Here is a 17,500-nt window from a genome sequence, read left to right as displayed (position 1 = left end):
GTACGGGTGGTTCCGCCCCCCTCCCCACCCCATCCTCCCCCTCCCAGCACCCACCTGGTTGAGGGCGGCGGAGGTGGGCGGGTACAGGTAGTTCCTCCCCCCTCCCCACTCCATCCTCCCCCTCCCAGCACCCACCTGGTTGAGGGCGGCGGAGGTGGGCGGGTACGGGTAGTTCCTCCCCCCTCCCCACCCCATCCTCCCCCTCCCAGCACCCACCTGGTTGAGGGCGGCGGAGGTGGGCGGGTACAGGTAGTTCCTCCCCCCTCCCCACCCCATCCTCCCCCTCCCAGCACCCACCTGGTTGAGGGCGGCGGAGGTGGGCGGGTACAGGTAGTTCCTCCCCATGAAGCTCGACGGGATCCTGTAGCTGCGAGAATCATACTCGTAGGCGTAGTATTCCCCACTCATGGCCGCCCCGCCTCCGCCCACGCCCGCGGACGCCGAACCGGAAGACGCCGTCGCTGTCACGCCCACGGAGGTGATCGTGGGCGTGGCGTTGCCTCCCTGCACGCCCACGCCCGCCGCGCCCACGGAATTGGCCACGCCCGACGCGATGTAGTCCATGCTGCCGTCCTCCTCCACCAGGCTGCCGTCGAGACCTAGGGAGACGGTCGCTTGGGTCACGTGGGTCTGAAAGGCTAGGTCAAGAGCAACTCGGGGAGCTGTCATCGGGCTAGATCAGTAGTAACTCGAGGTGGCTGTTTTGATGATTGTTCAATGGAAATATAACCATTAAAATCGTTATTTTCCACCAAATTTTGAAAAAAAAAAAATAATCGACAATATTCAGAAAGCATCAGTAACTTTTGTGACGTCATCGAAATAAACCCTATGGTGAAGGCTAGATCAGTAGCAACTCGAGGAGGTGTCATCGGGTCTGTTTTGATGATTGTTCAATGGATATAAAACCGTATAAATTATTATTTTCTATCCTTTTCTTTTTGAAAACTGAAAAGACCAAAATGATATTCACAAAACACCCGTAACTTTTGTGACGTCATCGAAATAAACCCTATGGGGAAGGCTAGATCAGTAGCAACTCGAGGAGCTGTCATGGCGTCTGTTTTGGTGATGATGAATATTCACAAAGAACCCGTGACTTTTGTGACGTCATCGAAATAAACCCTATGGTGAAGGCTAGATCAGTAGTAACTCAAGGCGGCTGTTTTGATTATTGTTCAATGGACACATAACCATTGAAATAATTATTTTCCACCAAATTTTGAAAAAAAATAATCGGCAACATTCAGAAAGCATCCGTAACTTTTGTGACGTCAACGAAATAAACCCCATGGGGAAGGCTAGATCAGTAGCAACTCGGGGAAATGCCATGAGGTCTGATCAAAATTTTGTAAAAAAAAAAAAAAAAAAGAAAAAAAAAAAGCACATGGGGCTTATTTTGATGACGTCACAAAAGTTAGGGATGCTTTGTGAATATGGTCGATCATTTTGGTTCTTTTCAATTTCCAAAAAGGATGGAAAGTAATGATTTTAACGGTTATATTTTCACTGAACAATCCTCAAAACAGACCCCATGACACCTCCCCGAGTTACTGCTGATCTAACCTTTCCCTTCTTTTTTACCTCCATCATTGAGGTCGTTTTTCATAGCGTTGGTTAGCAAACCAAACCAAACATATGCAGATGGACAAAAAGTCTTTTTTTCCGTAAATGCATTTACGGAAAAGGCTTAAACACAATTCATATAACTCAAAATGTTATGAACAGATTTTTATGAAAGTTTTATAACTCAAAATGTTATGAACAGATTTTTTATGAAAGTTTTATAACTCAAAATGTTATGAACAGATTTTTTATGAAAGTTTTATAACTCAAAATGTTATGAACAGATTTTTATGAAAGTTTTACCAGAGGTGTGTCATAGCCAACTTAGATGCCATTAAATTTTGGTAGTGCTTCGGATCCAGGATTTTAAATTTTTTATTATTTTTTTTAATGATTGCATCAGTTATTCTTATATATAGGGGTAACTATCATTATTATCATTACTTTTATTTCCTCAGCCAAGAAGGTTATTTTACGGACGTCACCAGTCTACTTAAGGAAGAGGTATTGAATGTAATTCTTTAAGTTTGTTTCTAGTTTGTTTATTGGTTTGTTTGTATGCTTTTATTTCTCTGTTTGATTGTGTGTTTGTTGTCTATCTTTGAACACATGTACACAAACACATGTACGTATATAGACTCTCTTCCCCTCCTCTCTCTCTCTCCCCTTTCTTTCTTTCTCTCTCACTCTCTCTCTCTCTCTCTCTCTCTCTCTCTCTCTCTCTCTCTCTCTCTCTTTCTTTCTCTCTCTCTCTCTTTCTCTGTCTCTCTCACTCTCATTCACACACACACACACAAACACACACACTCAAACACACACACACACACACACACACACACTCAAACACCCACACACACACAAACACACACACCCAAACACCCAAACACACACACCCAACCCACCCTCTCTCCCACCCACCCCCACCCTCCCTCCCACCCACCCAACCCCACCCACCCCCTTACCGAGCACATTCGTGGGCGTGGGCGAGATGTGCAGGTCGTGCGAGGGCTGCGAGCTGGGTGACACCCCGGGCGTGGAGGGGGATGCCAGGCCCGCCATTCCCACGCCCGTTGCCCCGCCCATGAGGAAGGAGAGGGCGTGGAGGCTGTCCTCGTTATCCGGTTCTGTGGGGAAGCGGAAAAAAATGAGAGAATGAAGAATAGAAATGATAATTAGAAATGAAGAATGAAAAGGAGGATTGAAAAAACGGATAAAGAGAGAATGAATAATAGAAATGATAAAGAGAAATGGAGAATGAAAAGGAGGATTGGAAAAAAAACGGATAAAATGGTGGTTTGACAAGAGAAGCGAGATATGCGCATGGGGAGAATGAGAGGGAGGGAGAGAAGGAGGGAGGGAGGGAGGGAGGGAGGGAGGGAGGGAGGGAGAGAGAGAGAGAGAGAGAGAGAGAGAGAGAGAGAGAGAGAGAGAGAGAGAGAGAGAGAGAGAGAGAGAGAGAGAGAGAGGGGGGGGGGGGGGGGGGGGAGGGAGGGAGGGGGGGAGCGAGCGAGAGAGAGAGAGAAAGAGAGAGAGAGAGAGAGAGAGAGAGAGAGAGAGAGAGAGAGAGAGAGAGAGAGAGAGAAGGGGGGGGGGGTAAAGATAAAGTGAAAGAGAAAGAGACAGACAGTAACAGAGACAGATATAGAGAGACAAACATAAAAATAATAATGAATAAAATGCACACACACGCACACACACAATCATGTACATATATACATCCACACACATACATCCACATCCACACACATATATATCCATAAACACAAGAAACACCCCGTCACTCCTCCCCTCCCTCACCTCCTTCCCTCCCACAACCCCCTCCCTCCCTCCCACCAACCCCTCCCTCCTTCCCTCCTCCCCTCCAACCCCTCCCTCCCTCCCACCAACCCCCTCCCTCCCTCCTTGCCCTCCCACCAACCCCCACTTTTAATACATCCACCCGACGAGCGAATCGCCCCACCCCCCGCCCCCCACCCCACCCCCACCCCAGAGGCGCTTCCCCCTGCCGCCAGCCCCATATAAGCGTGTCTCACCGTCCACTCCTTCGCACACAGGGGGAGAATTTGGGCAAAAAAACAAAACAAAACAGACACAGTCACGTCACAGCAAAGAATATCATCCAATGTCACAAATGGAATCAAAACTAAAATCTTCTTTTTCAAATCTTTTTCAAATCTTCCAACCGTTAGCAACCACGTCACAGCAAAGAATATCCAATGTAACAACTGGAATCAAATCTAAAATCTTCTTTTTCAAATCTTTTTCAAATCTCCCAACCGTTAGCAACCACGTCACAGCAAAGAATATCCAATGTTACAAAGGGAATCAAAACTAAAATCTTTCTTTCAAATCTTTTTCAAATCTTCCCAACCGTTAGCAACCACGTCACAGCAAAGAATATCCAATGTAACAAATGGAATCAAAACTAAAATCTTCTTTTTCAATTTTTTTTTCAAATCTGCCGACCGTTAGCAACTAACCGCCAAAACCGGGGTCGGAGCAATCGGGTGGGGAGTCCGTCGCGATGTTATTGAGGAGTTCTCGCGCCTTCTCCTCGGCGTGCAGGGACTCCACCAGGTAGAGGACGTAGTCGTCGAACATCAGGTGGAGTAGGTGGAAGGAACCTGCCGAGAATAAAGATAAAGGATGAGAAGATGAGGATAAAAGGAGGTGGTTGATAAAGATAGAGAGATAAGATTGGAGCAGGTGGAAGGAACCTGGAAGGAAGGAATTATTAAAAGGGTGAGAAGATGAGGAGAAGGTTGATAAAGATGGGGATAAAATGGAGTAGGTGGAAGGAACCTGCCGAGAAAGAATTATTAAAAGAAGGTTGATAAAGATAGAAAGAAAAATGGAATAAGTAAAAGGAACCTGCCGAGAAGGAATTGTGAAAGGATGAGAAGGATAAAGGAGGTGGTTGATAAAGATGGAGATAAGAATGGAGCAAGTGGAAGGAACCTGCCGAGAAGGAATTGTTAAAAGGGTGTGAAGATGAGGAGAAGGTTGATAAAGATGGAGAGAAAAATGGAATAGGTGGAAGGAACCTGGAAGGAAGGGGTGAAGATGAGGATAAAAGGAGAAGGTTGATAAAGGTGGAGAGATAAGATTAGAGTAGGTGGAAGGAACCTGGATGGAAGGAATTATTAAAAGAGTGAGAAAATGAGGATAAAAGGAGGTGGTTGATAAAGATGCAGGTGGAAGTAACCTGCCGAGAATAAAGATAGATAGATGAAGAAAGTTGATAAAGATGGGGATAAAATGGAGTAGGTGGAAGGAACCTGGAAGGAAGGAATTATTAAAAGGGTGAGAAAATGAGGATAAAAGGAGGTGGTTGATAAAGATGGGGATAAAATGGAGCAGGTGGAAGTAACCTGCCGAGAATAAAGATAAAGGATAGATGAAGAAAATTGATAAAGATAGAGATAAGAATGGAGCAGGTGGAAGGAACCTGGAAGGAAGGAATTATTAAAAGGATGAGAAGATGAGAAAGTTGATAAAGATGGAGAGAAAATGGAGCAGGTGTAAGGAACCTGCCGAGAAGGAATTATTAAAGGATAAGGATAAAGGATAAAAGAAGGTGGTTGATAAAGATAGAGATAAGAATGGAGCAAGTGGAAGGAACATATGAGGATAAAGAATGAAGAAAGAGAGGAAGATTGATATAAAGAATATAGAGATAAGGGCAAAGAGAGGCAAGGATAATGAGATAAAAGGAGAATGGTGATAAAGATTGAGATAAAGAGTGGAAACAGGTGGAAGGAAATTGCCGAGAATGAATTATTAAAGGATAAGAATATGAAGATAAAAGGAGATGGTTGATAGAGAGATGAAGATGAATGTAAAGAATAAAAAGATAAAGTAGAAATGAGCTTTGGATAATGAGATAAAAGGAGAAGGATAATAAAGACAGAGATAAAGAGTGGAAGGATGAATAGCAGATGGAGCAAGTGGAAGAAACCTGAGAGGATAAAGAAGGAAGACGTAAGGATAATGAGATAAAGGGAAGAAAATTGATAATAATAGAGATAAAGAAAAGGAAACGAATAGAGGAGGAGGAAGAGGAGGAGGAGGAGAAGAAGAAGAAGAAGAAGAAGAAGAAGAAGAAGAAGAAGAAGAAGAAGAAGAAGAAGAAGAAGAAGAAGAAGAAGAAGAAGCAGAAGAAGGAGGAGAAGAAGAAAGAGGAGGAGAAGGAAGAGGATTAGGATTAGGATTAGGATTAGGAGAAGGAGGAAGAGGAAGATGAGGAGAAGGAGGATCAGGAGAAGAAGAATGTGGACAAGAGATCAAATGAATGTTGCAAGATCTGGGTCGTTTTTTTGTGTGTAGATTCTCAAAGATTACTGTATATAAAAAATAACGAAGACGAAGAAAATAATAATCCAAGCCGTTGGAGTTAATTTTCTTCTTTATTATTTTTTTTTTACTTTAGAAAAAAACTCAATTATTGAAGGTAATTTCTCTCTGATTCCAAGATGCCCACAAATATGTTATGTTCATTGGTCTGTAAACCTTATATACACTACTTTCTGTGATATATGAGTAGGAGAGAGAGAGAGAGAGAGAGAGAGAGAGAGAGAGAGAGAGAGAGAGAGAGAGAGAGAGAGAGAGAGAGAGAGAGAGAGAGAGAGAGGAGAGAGAGAGAGAGAGAGAGGGAGAGAGAGAGAGAGAGAGAGAGAGAGAGAGAGAGAGAGAGAGAGAGAGAGAGAGAGAGAGAGAGAAGAGATGGCTCAGGCAGACGAAGACCCTTTCTCCCTCTCTCCTCTCCTCTCTTACCTTCCCTCTCCTTCCTTCCTCTTCCTCCTCTCTCTTTCACCTCTCCCTCCCTTCACCTTCTCCTCCCCCTTCCCTTCACCCCACTCCCTTTTCCCTTTTCCTACCCCCTTCCCTCTTCCCTTCCCTTCTCCTCTCTCTCATCCCTTCCCCTCCCCTCTTCTCTCTCCCCCTTCCCTTCCCCTTCCCTCTTCCCCTCTCACCCCCTCCCCTAACCTCTCCCCTTCCCCATTCCCTTCCCCCCTCTCACCCCTCCCCCCTCTCACCCCCACCCCCTCCCACTTACCGAAACTCGGAGCGGAGTGCAAGGTCATGTCCCTGATGACCCGAGTTCCAAAGCAGGACCACATCAGCAGGAAAGAATGGGCGACCTTATGGATGGGCGCCTTGTTCCTGCGGGCGCCGAGGAGCACACACCGCTCCACCATCGCCTCCAGCCACTCGCTGTAAGCCTCCAAGGGCGCCCCCTCCTCCAGGAGCCTCTCGAAGTCGCTGTATACTGAAGGGTTTGAAAAAGGGAAGGGAGATATGAGTATATGTACTGTGTTTTGATGGATGGGCGTGTGTGTGTGTGTTTGTGTGTGCGTGTATGTGTGTAGTTGTAGGCGTGTGTGTTTGTTTTGTATGTGTGTGTGTGTGTGTGTGTGTGTGTGTGTGTGTGTGTGTGTGTGTGTGTGTGTGTGTGTGTGTGTGTGTGTGTGTGTGTGTGTGTGTGTGTGTGTGTGTGTATAAGTATGTATATGTACGTACGCATGCATGTAAATGTATGCACGTGCGCATGTACATATGTACGGATGTATGTATATGTACATATATACGCAAATCCATCCCACCCACAAAACCCCACAACCACAGAAAAAAAACAAACAAACAAACAAACAAGCAAAAAACAATACAAAAACAAAAACAAAACAAGAAACTAAACACAATAAACAAAAACAAAACAAGAAACTAAACACAAAAAACAAAAGTAAAAAAATACAAAAACAAAAAACAAAACAAAAACAAAAAACGAAACAAAAACAAACAAACAAACGAAAAAACAGAAACAAACAAACCAAAAACAACTCCAAAACAAACAAAAAAACAAAAGCAAGGCAGAAAAACAAAACACCCCCCAAAAAAAAGAAAACACAACAAAAGCAAACCAATAACCCCCCCAAAACCCCCCCAAAAAAACAAAACCCACAAAACCCAACCCAACAACCCACAAACTCACGGTTCATAATGAGCTCGACCGTGACGCCGTTGGTGGTGTGCTTGTCCATCGCGTAGAAGGTCTGGTGGCTGATGGCCTCGAGGTCCACCTGGCGCCAGTCGTGGATCATCTGCTGGGTGATGTCGGGAGCGTGGAGCACCATCCGCGACGCCTGGCACAGGTGGTTGAGCGAGGTCTGGCGCCGGAGCATGCGGGCGAAGCGGCGGGCCACTGGGGGGGGAGAGGGGGGAGAGAAGGAGGGTTAGTGGGGTGATAGGGGGGAGGGTTAGTGGGGTGATAGGGGAGAGGGGGAAGGGGAGGGGGTGGGTGGTTGGTTTGGGTGAGGGGGGTTTAAGGGAAGGGAGGGTTAGGGGGTGGTTTGGGGAGCATGTGGGGTGGGTTAGTGGGGTTGAGAGGGGAGAGAGGGAGGGTTAGTGGGGTGGGTTGGGTAAGGGGGAAGGAGGGAGGGTGGCAAGGGAGGAAGGGAGGGGGAGGGAGGGGGAGGAGCGAGGTCTGGCGCCGGGGCATGCGGGCGAAGCGGCGGGCCACTGGGGGGAGAGGGGGAGGGTTAGTGGGGTTGGTTAGTGGGTTGAGGAGGGAAGGAGGGTTTGGGGATGGGTTGAGGGTGGGGTTGGGTGGGAGGGGGAAGGAGAGGGGGAGGATGGTCTGGTGGAGCATGCAGGCGAAGCGGCGGGCCACTGGGGGGGGGGAGGGGGAGGGTTAGTGGGGTGGTTTAGGGGAGAGGGGGGAGGGTTATGGGGTTTGGTTGAGGGGGAGGGGGTTAGGGAGGAAGGGATGGGGAAGGGAGGGGAGGAGGAGGTCTGGCGCCGGAGCATGCGGGCGAAGCGGCGGGCCACTGGGGGGAGAGGGGAGAGAGGGGAGGGTTAGTGGGGAGGGTTAGTGGGGTGGTTTGGTTTGGTTGCGAGGGGGAGGGAGGGGGGAGGGAAGGTTTGGGGTTGGGATGAGTTGGTTTGGGAGGGGGAGAGAGGGAGGGTTAGGGGGGTGGTTTGGTTGACGGGGGAGGAAGGGGTGGGGGGGAAGGGAGGGTAGGGGGGGAGCGAGGTCTGGCGCCGGAGCATGCAGGGCGAAGCGGCGGGCCACTGGGGGGGGAGAGGGGAAGGGTTAGTGGGGTGGTTTGGTTGAGAGGGGGGAGGGGAAGTGCGGGGGAAGGGAGGGGATGGGGGGAGGGGGGAAGGGTTAGGAGGTGGTAAGGTGGTTTGGTTGAGGGGGATGGGGGAGGGGGAGGAGGTGGTGGGACGGAGGGGGGATGGGGGAGGGAGGGGATGGTGGTGGAGGGGGAGGGAGGGGATGGTGGTGGAGGAGGAGGGAGGGGGATGGTGGTGGAGGGGGAAGGGAGAGGAGGGGAGGGGCAGAGGAGGGTGGTGGGGGAAGGAGGGATGGTAAGGGGGAGGGAGAGGGGAAGGGAGGAAGGGAGGAGGTGGGGGAGGGGGAGGAGAAGTGGGGAGAATAGGGATGGTAGTGGGGGGTGGGAAGGCTCGAGAGGGAGTTAGGGGAGGAGAGGAGAGCTATGGGTAGGGAAAGGGAGGTAGGGGTGGTGAGGGAGGGGAAGGGGGCGGTGCTGGTGAGGGGTAGGGTGATGTTTGGTTTGATAATCGTGATTGTGAAACACACACACACATGCACATGTGCACACACACACACACACACACACACACACACACACACACACACACACACACACACACACACACACATATATATATATATATATATATATATATATATATATATATATATATATATATATATATATATATATATATATATATATAGAGAGAGAGAGAGAGAGAGAGAGAGAGAGAGAGAGAGAGAGAGAGAGAGAGAGAGAGAGAGAGAGAGAGAGAGAGAGAGAGAGAGAGAGAGAGAGAGAGAGAGAGAGAGAGAGAGAGACACCCATCTATCCATCCATCCAAACATCCTCCCATCCATCTATCTATCTATCTATCTATCTATTTCCCTCCGACTTACGATCAATCTTGACCTGGCGCAGGTTCTCGGGCAGGTCATCCAGTGCCACGCGGAGCCACGAATCGAGGTCATGTGTGAATTTTCTGATCACTTGGGTCAAGCTGTCTGGTATGGCCTGTGGGGGGGGGGAGAATTGGTTGGTAAGAACGACGGTGAAGAGAACGAGAAGTAGGAGAGAGAGAAGAAAAGAATAGAGAAGAGAGGGATAGAGATAGATAGAGAGAGGGATATATAGATAAATGGATGTAGAGATAGATAAATAGATAGAGAAAAGGAGAGAGAAAGACGGGGATATATATATATATATATATATATATATATATATATATATATATATATATATATATATATATATATAGAGAGAGAGAGAGAGAGAGAGTGAGAGAGAGAGAGAGAGAGAGAGAGAAAGAGATAGAGAGAGAGTGAGAGAGAGAGAGAGAGAGAGAGAGAGAGAGAGAGAGAGAGAGAGAGAGAGAGAGAGAGAGAGAGAGAGAGAGAGAGAGAGAGAGAGAGAGAGAGAGAGAGAGAGAGAGAGAGAGAGAGAGAGAGAGAAATAAAAGAAATGAACAGAGAAATAAAGGAAAAAAGAGAAGAAAAGAAGAGATGAGAAGCGTAAGATTATAAAAGAAGGGAAAGATAAGAGAAAACAAAGGAAAACAAGAGAACATAAATAAATATATTCGAAATACAATAGATCATGACATAATACAATGAATAGAGGGTTACCAAGAAGAAATGTCTTTATGGCGATAAAACATATATAATTTAAATATACCTAAGACAAAATATCGAAGTTACACAGAAGATAGGAATGGGAGAGGGAAGGAAGAAGAGAGAGAGAGAGAGACAGAGACGGAGAGAGCGAGAGAGAGAGAGAGAGAGAGAGAGAGAGAGAGAGAGAGAGAGAGAGAGAGAGAGAGAGAGAGAGAGAGAGAGAGAGAGAGAGAGAGAGAGAGAGAGAGAGAGAGAGAGAGAGAGAGAGAGAGAGAGAAGGAAAGAAAAGAAAAAAAGAAAATATATATACATACATACATATCTATATCTGTATCTATATCTATATCTATATCTATATCTATATCTATATCTATATCTATCTATCTATATCTATATCTATCTATCTATATATATATATATATATATATATATATATATATATATACATATACATATATCGCACATGAAAAGAAAGAGACAAAGAGACACTCACAGCGAGCATCGACGCAGCACCTACCTGCAGCACGGAGGGCATGAGCACACTGCAGACGGCCCGGTAGAGAATCGAGTCACATACCCCCACCAGATTCACCAAGACATTAGTTCCCAAAATGCTCACTAGATGGGGTGGAATTCCCTGCCAGAAGTGCACCAGGAAACTTTGGATCTGCGGCCGAGGAGAAAAGGGGAATTATGGGAGATAAATACGGGGTATAGAAGAGATAGGATGAAGGTGTGGATGAAGGGAGAGGGGAGATAAAGAGGAAGTGGAAGATGGGAAAGGAGAGATAATAAGGAGGAGGAGTTTGGATGAGGGTCGAGGATTTGTGGCGAGGAATGGAATTTCATTTCTTATTCTATTTCGTTATTATTTTTATTGTTATTGTTATTATTATCATTATATTAATTTGATGGGAATATAAAATCAATCTAGTCATAATATTTCCCCCTAATCCTTGTACACACACACACAGGTCTATCTATCTATTTATCTATATATATACCTATACATATATACTCCCCCATATATATATATATACATATATATATATATATATATATATATATATATATATATATATATATATATATATATATATATATATATATATATATATATATATATATACATCTTTCCTACTCTTTTCTCTTTTTAATTTCATCATCTTTTACTTCGTCCAAACGCAGCCCAAGAACGACATCACACGAGACAAAATCACTTCATTTTGCTTCATCAATCACATCACTATAAAGTCCACTAACCCTCAGCATCCGACCCCCGAGCGCCTCGTGACCACGCCCATCCCCCTCCCTCGTGACCACGCCCGCCCACCCTACCTCGTGACCACGCCCACCTACCCACCTCCCTCATGACCACGCCCACACCCCCTCCCTCGTGACCCCACCCACCCCTTCCCTCGTGACCCCGCCCGCCCACCTACCTCGTGACCCCGCCCACCCACCCACCTACCTCATCCACGCCCACACCCCCTACCTCGTGACCCCGCCCACCCCTTCCCTCGTGACCACGCCCACCCCCTTCCCTCGTGACCCCGCCCACCCACCTACTCTCGTGACCCCGCCCAACCCCTTCCCTCGTGACCCCGCCCACACACCTACCTCGTGACCCCACCCACCCACCCACCTACCTCGTGACCCCGCCCACCCCTACCTCGTGACCCCGCCCATCCCCCCTCCCTTAGCAGCCCCACTCCCCTCCTCGTGACCCCGCCCATCCCCTCTCCCTCGTGACCCCGCCCGCCACCCTCCCTCGTGACCCTGCCCACCCCCTCCCTCAGACCCCGAACACCCCCTTCCCTCGTGACCCCGCCCCCCCTTCTCTCGTGGACCTCGCCCACCCCCCCCTCGTGACCACGCCCACCCCTCACCTCGTGACCCCGCCTACCCCCTACCTCGTGACCACGCCCGCCCACCTACCTCGTGACCACGCCCACCCCCTCCCTCGTGACCACGCCCACCCCTCTCCCTCGTGACCCCGCTCCACCCCTTCCCTCGTGACCACGCCCACCCACCTCCCTCGTGACCCCGCCCACCCACTTACCTCGTGACCCCCACCCGCCCACCTCCCTCTCCCTCGTGACCACGCCCACCCACCTCCCTCGTGACCCCGCCCGCCCACCTCCCTCAGCTGACCACGCCCACCCCCTACCTCGTGACCCCGCCCACCCATCTACCTCGTGACCCCGCCCACCCCCCACTCGTGACCCCGCCCATCCCCTCCCTCGTGACCACGACCACCCCCTACCTCGTAACCACGCCCACTCACCTCTACCTCGTGACCCTGCTCCCTCGTGACCCCGCCCACCCCGCTCCCTCGTGACCCCGCCCACCCCCCTCCCTCGTGACCCCGCCCACCACCCTCCCTCGTGACCACGCCCACCCACCTCCCTCGTGACCCCGCCCACCCCCTCCCTCGTGACCACGCCCCACCCACCTACTACCTCGTAACCACGCTCAGCACCCCTCCCTCGTGACCACGCCCAACCACTCCCCTTCCCTCGTGACCACGCCCACCCACCCTCGTAACCACGCCTACCCACCTACCTCGTGACCCCCGCCCACCCCCTCCCTCATAACCACGCCCACCCACCCCCTCGTAACCACGCCTACCCACCTACCTCGTGACCCCGCCCACCCCCTCCCTCGTGACCCCGCCCATCCCCTTCTCTCGTGACCACGCCCACCCCCTCCCCCGTGACCACGCCCACCCCCTCCCTCGTGACCCCACCCACCTACCTCGTGACCACGCCCACCCCCTTCCCTCATAACCCCCGCCCACCCCTCCCTCGTGACCACGCCCACCCCCCCTTCCCTCGTAACCCCGCCCACCCCCTACCTCGTGACCCCGCCCACCAACCCCCCTACCTCGTAACCACGCCCACCCACCCTCCTACCTCGTAACCACACCCACCCCCTCCCTCGTGACCACCCACCCATCCCCCTCATGACCCCACCCACCCCCTTCTCTCATAACCACACCCACCCATCCCCCTCGTAACCACGCCCACCCCCTACCTCGTGACCACGCCCACCCACCTACCTCGTCGAAACTTGCTCGAATGACCGTGTCGAGGATCCGCTGGCAGTGCGTCCGGTACATCATGACGAAGGTGGCCACCTGGGGGGGGCGGGAGGGAAGGGTTAGCGGGGTTTCCATGTCGAGTATTTTTTTTTTCTTTTCCTAGATTTATAAGATCGTGATGTAAAAAAAAGAGAAAAAAAAAAAAAAATACCGAAGGCTTTTTCACGTAACTGCTTCGTCAGGGACTTAACGAAGCAACAGCGAAATGGCATACATGCTTACATACATATATAACACACACATGTATATATATATATATATATATATATATATATATATATATATATATATAAATATATATATATATATATATATATATATATATATATATATATATATATATATATATATATATATATATATATATATATATATATATATATATATATATATATATATATATATATATATATATATATATACATACACAACACACACACACACACACACACACACACACACACACACACACACACACACACACACACACACATATATATATATATATATATATATATATATATATATATATATATATATATATATATATATATACACACACATATATACACATATATACATATATGCACACTGTACACACACACACACACACATATATATATATATATATATATATATATATATATATATATATATATATATATATATATATATATATATATATATACATTTATATATGTGCATACAAAGACCATTAGACAAATAAATAGACATATAGACATAGACAGATAGATATATAGACATATAGACATAGACAGATAGACATATAGATAGATCGATAGACCGTAGAGAGAGGATACAGGCAGAGATAGATGCGCATCTCGATTCCGTAAATGTAAACACTGACCTGGAATTCTCCCAGATTCCCGCCACTGGAATGGAGGAATGGAGGGCATAATCCCGAAGGAAAATAACATTGTGAGAGCATTGGCATCACTTCGCCACGAGGAAGGATTCTCTAATTAGGTTTCAGATGAGAAAGCGCCCTAATTAATGCCGAGTGAAAAATGGCGTTTCTTTGAAGACTATCGCTTCCTTGTGAGACAATTTTCATGATGTCAGTGTTCGAGTTGGGTGGAAGATTCTCGTCGTGTGAAAGAAGGAATGAAAGAAAATGTGAAAAAAGAAGGAGAGGAGGACAATGTAGTTGTAGTTTCAAAGTATTTTTTTTGCAATTCGAAACGGAAAGATTTCGAAGCGACACATCTATATATATACATATTCTTACACACACCCACGTACACACATACACATACATATAAACACACAAACACACACCCACACACACACATACACACATACACACAGACACACAAACACACACACACACACACAAACGAGTCAATCTCGAAACGAAAAACGAAGCCTCGATTTCTCTTTCCTTTGAACCACAAACACTAAAACGAAGAACGAAGAGAAACTCACCTTATCGGGGGCAACGTGAGGAGGCAACAGCACATCTTTGAGGGAAGGAAATTCGGGTAAAACGGTAGACAGCTTTCCTCGCCCGGGAAATAATGCTACCTGGGAGAGAAGAGAGATTTCGTATTATTATTCGGAGCTTCGGAGCTTTGTTTCACTGTGTCATTTGGGTTCAGTTAAGGGAGGGAGTGGGATGTATTATTCAGTGATTTGTTTGTTTCATTTGGGTTCAGTTAAGGGAGGGAGTGGAATGTATTATCCTGAGCTTCGGAGCTTTGTTTCACTGTTTCACTTGGGTTCAGCTGAGGGAGTGGGATGTGTTATTCGGACCTCCGGAGCTTTGTTTCACTGTTTCATTTGGGTTCAGGTGAGAGAGATAAGAGATTTCGTATTATCCGGAGCTTCGGAGGTTTGTTTCACTGTTTCATTTGGGTTCAGCTAAGGGAGGGAGTGGGACGTATTATTCGAAGCTTCGGAGCTTTGTTTCACTGTTTCATTTGGGTTCAACTAAGGGGGAGAGTGGGATGTGTTATTCGGACCTCCGGAGCTTTGTTTCACTGTTTCATTTGGGTTCAGCTGAGAGAGGGAGAGTGGGATGTGTTATTCGGACCTCCGGAGCTTTGTTTCACTGTTTCATTTGGGTTCAGCTAAGGGAGGGAGTGGAATGTATCATTCGGAGCTTCGGAGCTTTGTTTCACTGTTTCATTTGGGTTCAGCTAAGGGAATGGGATGTGTTATTCGGACCTCCGGAGCTTTGTTTCACTGTTTCATTTGGGTTCAACTAAGGGGGAGAGTGGGATGTGTTATTCGGACCTCCGGAGCTTTGTTTCACTGTTTCATTTGGGTTCAACCAAGGGAGGGAGTGAAATGTATTATTCGAAGCTTCGGAGCTTTGTTTCACTGTTTCATTTGGGTTCAGCTAAGGGAGGGAGTGAGACGTATTATTCAAAGCTTCGGAGGTTTGTTTCACTGTTTCATTTGGGTTCAACTAAGGGGGGGAGTGGGATGTGTTATTCGGACCTCCGGAGCTTTGTTTCTCTGTTTCATTTGGGTTCAACTAAGGGGGAGAGTGGGATGTGTTATTCGGACCTCCGGAGCTTTGTTTCACTGTTTCATTTAGGCTCAGCTAAGGGAGGGAGAGTGGGATGTGTTATTCGGACCTCCGGAGCTTTGTTTCACTGTTTCATTTAGGCTCAGCTAAGGGAGGGAGTGGGATGTATTATTCGAAGCTTCGGAGCTTTGTTTCTTTGTTTCACTGTTTCATTTGGATTCAGCTGAGAGAGGGAGAGTGGGACGTGTTATTCGGACCTCCGGAACTTTGTTTCACTGTGTCATTTGGGTTCAGCTGAGGGAGGGAATGGAATGTATTAGCAAGAGTCTCTTGGAATGCTGTCGTAGGGAGCGACGTCCAATCAGTCGACAGGTCATAAACATGATTAAGTATAATAACCAACACAGACACATGGGGATATATTCATTCTCTGCGTGTGTGTCTGTTTGTCTGCTTGTCTTTGTTTTTTCTGTCAGACATGCGCTCACGCTCTCCCATTCTCTGTCTTTATCTGTTTGTTTATCTGTCTTCCCTCTCTCTCTCTCTCTCTCTCTCTCTCGTTCTCTCTCTCTCTTTCGTTCTCTCTCTCTCTTTCTCTCTCTCTCTCTCTCTCTCTCTCTCTCTCTCTCTCTCTCTCTCTCTCTCTCTCTCTCTCTCCTCTCTCTTCTCCCTCCCTCCCTCTCTCTCTCTTCTCCCTCCTCTCCCTCCTCCTCCTCCTCCTCTCCTCCCTCCCTCCCTCCCTCCTCCCTCCCTCCCTCCTTCCCTCTCCCTCCCTCCCTCCCCCTCCTCTCTCTCTCATATCTCCTCATACTAAACACGTACATTCAAGCCCTTACACGCATACGCACATACGTACATCCAAGCACATCCCCCCTCCCTCCTCCCCCTCCCCCCTCCCCCCACGCCCGCCCATCTCTCTCTCTCTCTCCACTTACCTGCTTCACGGTTTCCTTCTTGATGTCACCGCTGAAAAAAAAAAAAAAAAGAGAATTAGATATTTTAATGAAGTCACAAGTATTTGTTCTTTATTATTATTATTTATTTATCTTTTTGTATTGTTGTGAAATATTATTTATTTATTTATCTTTTTATTTATATGGTTGTGTTGTGAAATATTTTTAATGAAGTCACAAGTATTTGTTCTTTTTTTATTATTGAAATTATTATTTATCTTTTTATTTATATGGTTGTGTTGTGAAATATTTTTAATGAAGTCACAAGTATTTGTTATTTATTATTATTATTTATCTTTTTATTTACATGGTTGTGTTGTGAAATATTTTAATGAAGTCACAAGTATTTGTTCTTTTTTTAATATTATTTATTTATCTTTTTATTTATATGGTTGCGTTGTGAAATATTTTAATGAAGTCACAAGTATTTGTTCTTTTTTTAATATTATTTATTTATCTTTTTATTTATATGGTTGTGTTGTGAAATATTTTAATGGTCACAAGTCCTTGTTCTCTTTTATTATTATTATTTATCTTTTTATTTATATGGTTGCGTTGTGAAATATTTTAATGAAGTCACAAGTATTTGTTCTTTTTTATTATTATTATTTATCTTTTTATTTATATGGTTGTGTTGTGAAATATTTTAATGAAGTCACGAGTCCTTGTTCTCTTCTATTATTATTATTTATCTTTTTATTTATATGGTTGTG

At 46.5% G+C, this 17,500-nt stretch overlaps 1 protein-coding gene across 1 annotated transcript in view; it reads right to left on the bottom strand.

Annotated features, from left to right (window-relative positions):
• The window catches only part of LOC138859455 (transcription factor RFX4-like), a 51,518-nt gene that overhangs the window by 2,547 nt on the left and 31,471 nt on the right, over nucleotides 1-17,500 (bottom strand). Inside the window, exons 5-14 of the mRNA XM_070114742.1 lie at nucleotides 16,770-16,800; nucleotides 14,787-14,885; nucleotides 13,299-13,376; nucleotides 10,755-10,904; nucleotides 9,524-9,638; nucleotides 7,556-7,765; nucleotides 6,623-6,835; nucleotides 4,047-4,190; nucleotides 2,529-2,690; nucleotides 298-599 (exon numbers count right to left, since the gene is read on the bottom strand). Of these exons, the coding sequence (XP_069970843.1) occupies nucleotides 298-599; nucleotides 2,529-2,690; nucleotides 4,047-4,190; nucleotides 6,623-6,835; nucleotides 7,556-7,765; nucleotides 9,524-9,638; nucleotides 10,755-10,904; nucleotides 13,299-13,376; nucleotides 14,787-14,885; nucleotides 16,770-16,800 (1,504 nt within the window). The remainder of the gene's footprint in view (nucleotides 1-297; nucleotides 600-2,528; nucleotides 2,691-4,046; nucleotides 4,191-6,622; nucleotides 6,836-7,555; nucleotides 7,766-9,523; nucleotides 9,639-10,754; nucleotides 10,905-13,298; nucleotides 13,377-14,786; nucleotides 14,886-16,769; nucleotides 16,801-17,500) is intronic.

This window comes from Penaeus vannamei, chromosome 36 (assembly GCF_042767895.1).
Source record: "Penaeus vannamei isolate JL-2024 chromosome 36, ASM4276789v1, whole genome shotgun sequence".
Taxonomy (NCBI): Eukaryota; Metazoa; Arthropoda; class Malacostraca; order Decapoda; family Penaeidae; genus Penaeus; species Penaeus vannamei.
This window is presented reverse-complemented; position numbering and strand designations above follow the sequence as displayed.